The sequence below is a fragment of the Pan paniscus genome, chromosome 9 (genome assembly GCF_029289425.2).
Source record: "Pan paniscus chromosome 9, NHGRI_mPanPan1-v2.0_pri, whole genome shotgun sequence".
NCBI classification, from domain to species: domain Eukaryota; kingdom Metazoa; phylum Chordata; class Mammalia; order Primates; family Hominidae; genus Pan; species Pan paniscus.
This window is the reverse complement of record NC_073258.2, coordinates 57,623,728-57,626,603: the sequence shown is the minus strand read 5'-3', so window position 1 is coordinate 57,626,603 and position 2,876 is coordinate 57,623,728. Positions and strand designations below refer to the sequence as shown.

The 2,876-nt window shown below is 36.2% G+C and overlaps 1 protein-coding gene across 1 annotated transcript; it reads left to right on the top strand.

Moving 5' to 3' along the window:
• The first annotated feature begins 993 nt into the window (after positions 1-993).
• On the top strand, positions 994-1,926 carry LOC100971371 (olfactory receptor 5M9). Its single transcript, XM_003806075.3, has one exon. It carries the CDS (start codon positions 994-996, stop codon positions 1,924-1,926), a length of 933 nt encoding a protein of 310 aa, XP_003806123.3.
• Positions 1,927-2,876: the final 950 nt, after the last annotated feature.

Here is a 2,876-nt window from a genome sequence, read left to right as displayed (position 1 = left end):
ATTTTGTTTGCATCCCAATTCTGCTAATTAGTAGACCTCTGACCCAGGGAGACTTTCTTAATCTCTCAGTGTTTAGCTTCCTCATTTGTAAAATGGTCATGCAAATAAAACCTGTTTTACAGGACATTTGCATAGAAGAGTTTTCTTGAACATTCAATAACAGCTATTCTTATAAGTATTACAAGGCTGGGACTGTTGCCTCTAGAAAAATATTTCTTAGAGAGTTTTAATTATACTGGATTATTGTATTATGTTTAGTGGATCTAGAGATCAGGGCATGTAGAAATCATATGTATAACTATTTCTGAATTTCTGTTAAATGTAACTACTAAGCAAGACAGTTTAAGGAGTTTCAAGGTAAACAAAACAAACTAATATTAGGTTGGTACAAAAGTAATTGCATTTTTGCCATTGAAAGTAACGGCAAAACCCACAATAACTTTTGCAGCAACCTAAATGCTAAAGCGCTAATGATTTTGTGTAAAATAAGAAAAGTACATCACACTGTGACTGAAACAAAATGTAGTGTTAGTTTATGTTTCTTAGATGCCTTGATGCTTTATTTCATATATTTTATACTTAATACAGTAGTAACACTAACCCAAGTCAAATTCTGTTAGTAACAGGAAACCAGTAGAGATCAGAAATTTTTACATAGGAAAATCTCTGACCACAGCATCTGCAGCTCTTTACCTAGTTTGACATTTATAATGAGCCAAAAAAGTGAAACTACAATCATGGACATCTATAGCAAAGGAAAGTTGGATCAGAACTAAAACTGCAATGTCTATTATGTTATATATTCAGTTCATTTTATGTATAGTATATTTAAACCCTGTATTGTACATTTTTGCAAAGTGTACATTGTTTTTAAATTATTTGAATTAAAATAAGGACAAACGCAACTCAGTTTCAAGAATAAAACAAATTCATTTACTTTCCTTTTGAAACAATTTCTCCATAGGCAACACAGACTTGGCCTATACTAAGGCAATGCCTAATTTCACGGATGTGACAGAATTTACTCTCCTGGGGCTGACCTGTCGTCAGGAGCTACAGGTTCTCTTTTTTGTGGTGTTCCTAGCGGTTTACATGATCACTCTGTTGGGAAATATTGGTATGATCATTTTGATTAGCATCAGTCCTCAGCTTCAGAGTCCCATGTACTTTTTCCTGAGTCATCTGTCTTTTGTGGACGTGTGCTTCTCCTCCAACGTTACCCCCAAAATGCTGGAAAACTTATTATCAGAGACAAAAACCATTTCCTATGTGGGATGCTTGGTGCAGTGCTACTTTTTCATTGCCATTGTCCACGTGGAGGTCTACATCCTGGCTGTGATGGCCTTTGACAGGTACATGGCCGTCTGCAACCCTCTGCTTTATGGCAGTAAAATGTCCAGGACTGTGTGTGTTCGGCTCATCTCTGTGCCTTATGTCTATGGATTCTCTGTCAGCCTAATATGCACACTATGGACTTACGGCTTATACTTCTGTGGAAACTTTGAAATCAATCACTTCTATTGTGCAGATCCCCCTCTCATCAAGATTGCCTGTGGGGGAGTGCACATCAAAGAAATCACAATGATTGTTATTGCTGGAATTAACTTCACATATTCCCTCTCGGTGGTCCTCATCTCCTACACTCTCATTGTAGTAGCTGCGCTACGCATGCGCTCTGCCGATGGCAGGAGGAAGGCGTTCTCCACCTGTGGGTCCCACTTGACGGCTGTTTCTATGTTTTATGGGACCCTCATCTTCATGTATCTCAGGAGACCCACTGAGGAATCCGTAGAGCAGGGCAAAATGGTGGCTGTGTTTTACACCACAGTAATTCCTATGTTGAATCCCATGATCTACAGTCTGAGAAATAAGGATGTAAAAGAAGCAGTCAACAAAGCAATCACCAAGACATATGTGAGGCAGTAAAACTGTAGTGGATATTGTTGTCCCTATTATAAATAGGGTCCTGTTATAAATGGTCACATGTAAAAGTCCTAGCTCAGAAAACAGTATCAAGAGGTAACTCTTTCACACACTAAGAGGTCTGATGTAACAGGGTGATGTTTTACCCCTTGTATGGACTCTAATTACTAAGCATATTTTCTCCTATATGTGCGCCAATATTATGAAAGATGACACAATGTTCATTCACAATGTGCTTAAAATTGGGCTAAGTTTAGTCACTGGAGGAACTCACAAATGAGTGTACATACGTATATGTTAAGTTGGAAGTATGCTTGTTAGTGTTGGATGTTATTTTGCAGAGTACTTTATACATATACATATTCCTCAAACTAGATTTCATGTGAAATATACAAATTCTCAGAAAAAAGTAAATACTTCATTTCTTTTTCATGGCCATAGAATACTGATGAACAGTTTACCTAAAAAGTGTTTAAAATTTTGAAAATGCAATTATATTTAGAATTTTAAACTAATGTCTTAACATAATCCTGTTTGTCATCATTTCACATAATTTGATAGTTAATAATGTTTTGTTTCAATGGTCTGTTTTCTTACCCTAACTCTACTCCTTGATGGGTACTCATTTACACATTCTCTTATTGTTAGTAGGGTGAACTCTCTCTGACAAAAGATTTTCCTGCCCTAATCATAATGAAAAGATGAGCCAGTATACATTTTCTGACACAAAGTCTGAGCTTTGGCAATACCATATTGTCTTATTAAACCATTGATTGATAATATGTTTTGAAAGTTTTCTTTGCTTCCAGCTCTTTTCACTAACATTAAATTCTTTGACTTTGTATATAGCAACTTAAATCAAGCTTTTAATGTCTATAGTTGATAAACCAGATAAGAAGAACTGTTCAACTAAATTGTATGGGACCCTCACTCAAAGGTGACCAACAGAGTTC

Excerpts from the sequence above, each read along its gene's own strand:
- LOC100971371 (XM_003806075.3), top strand. The coding sequence starts at position 994 with ATGCCTAATTTCACGGATGTGACAGAATTTACTCTCCTGGGGCTGACC.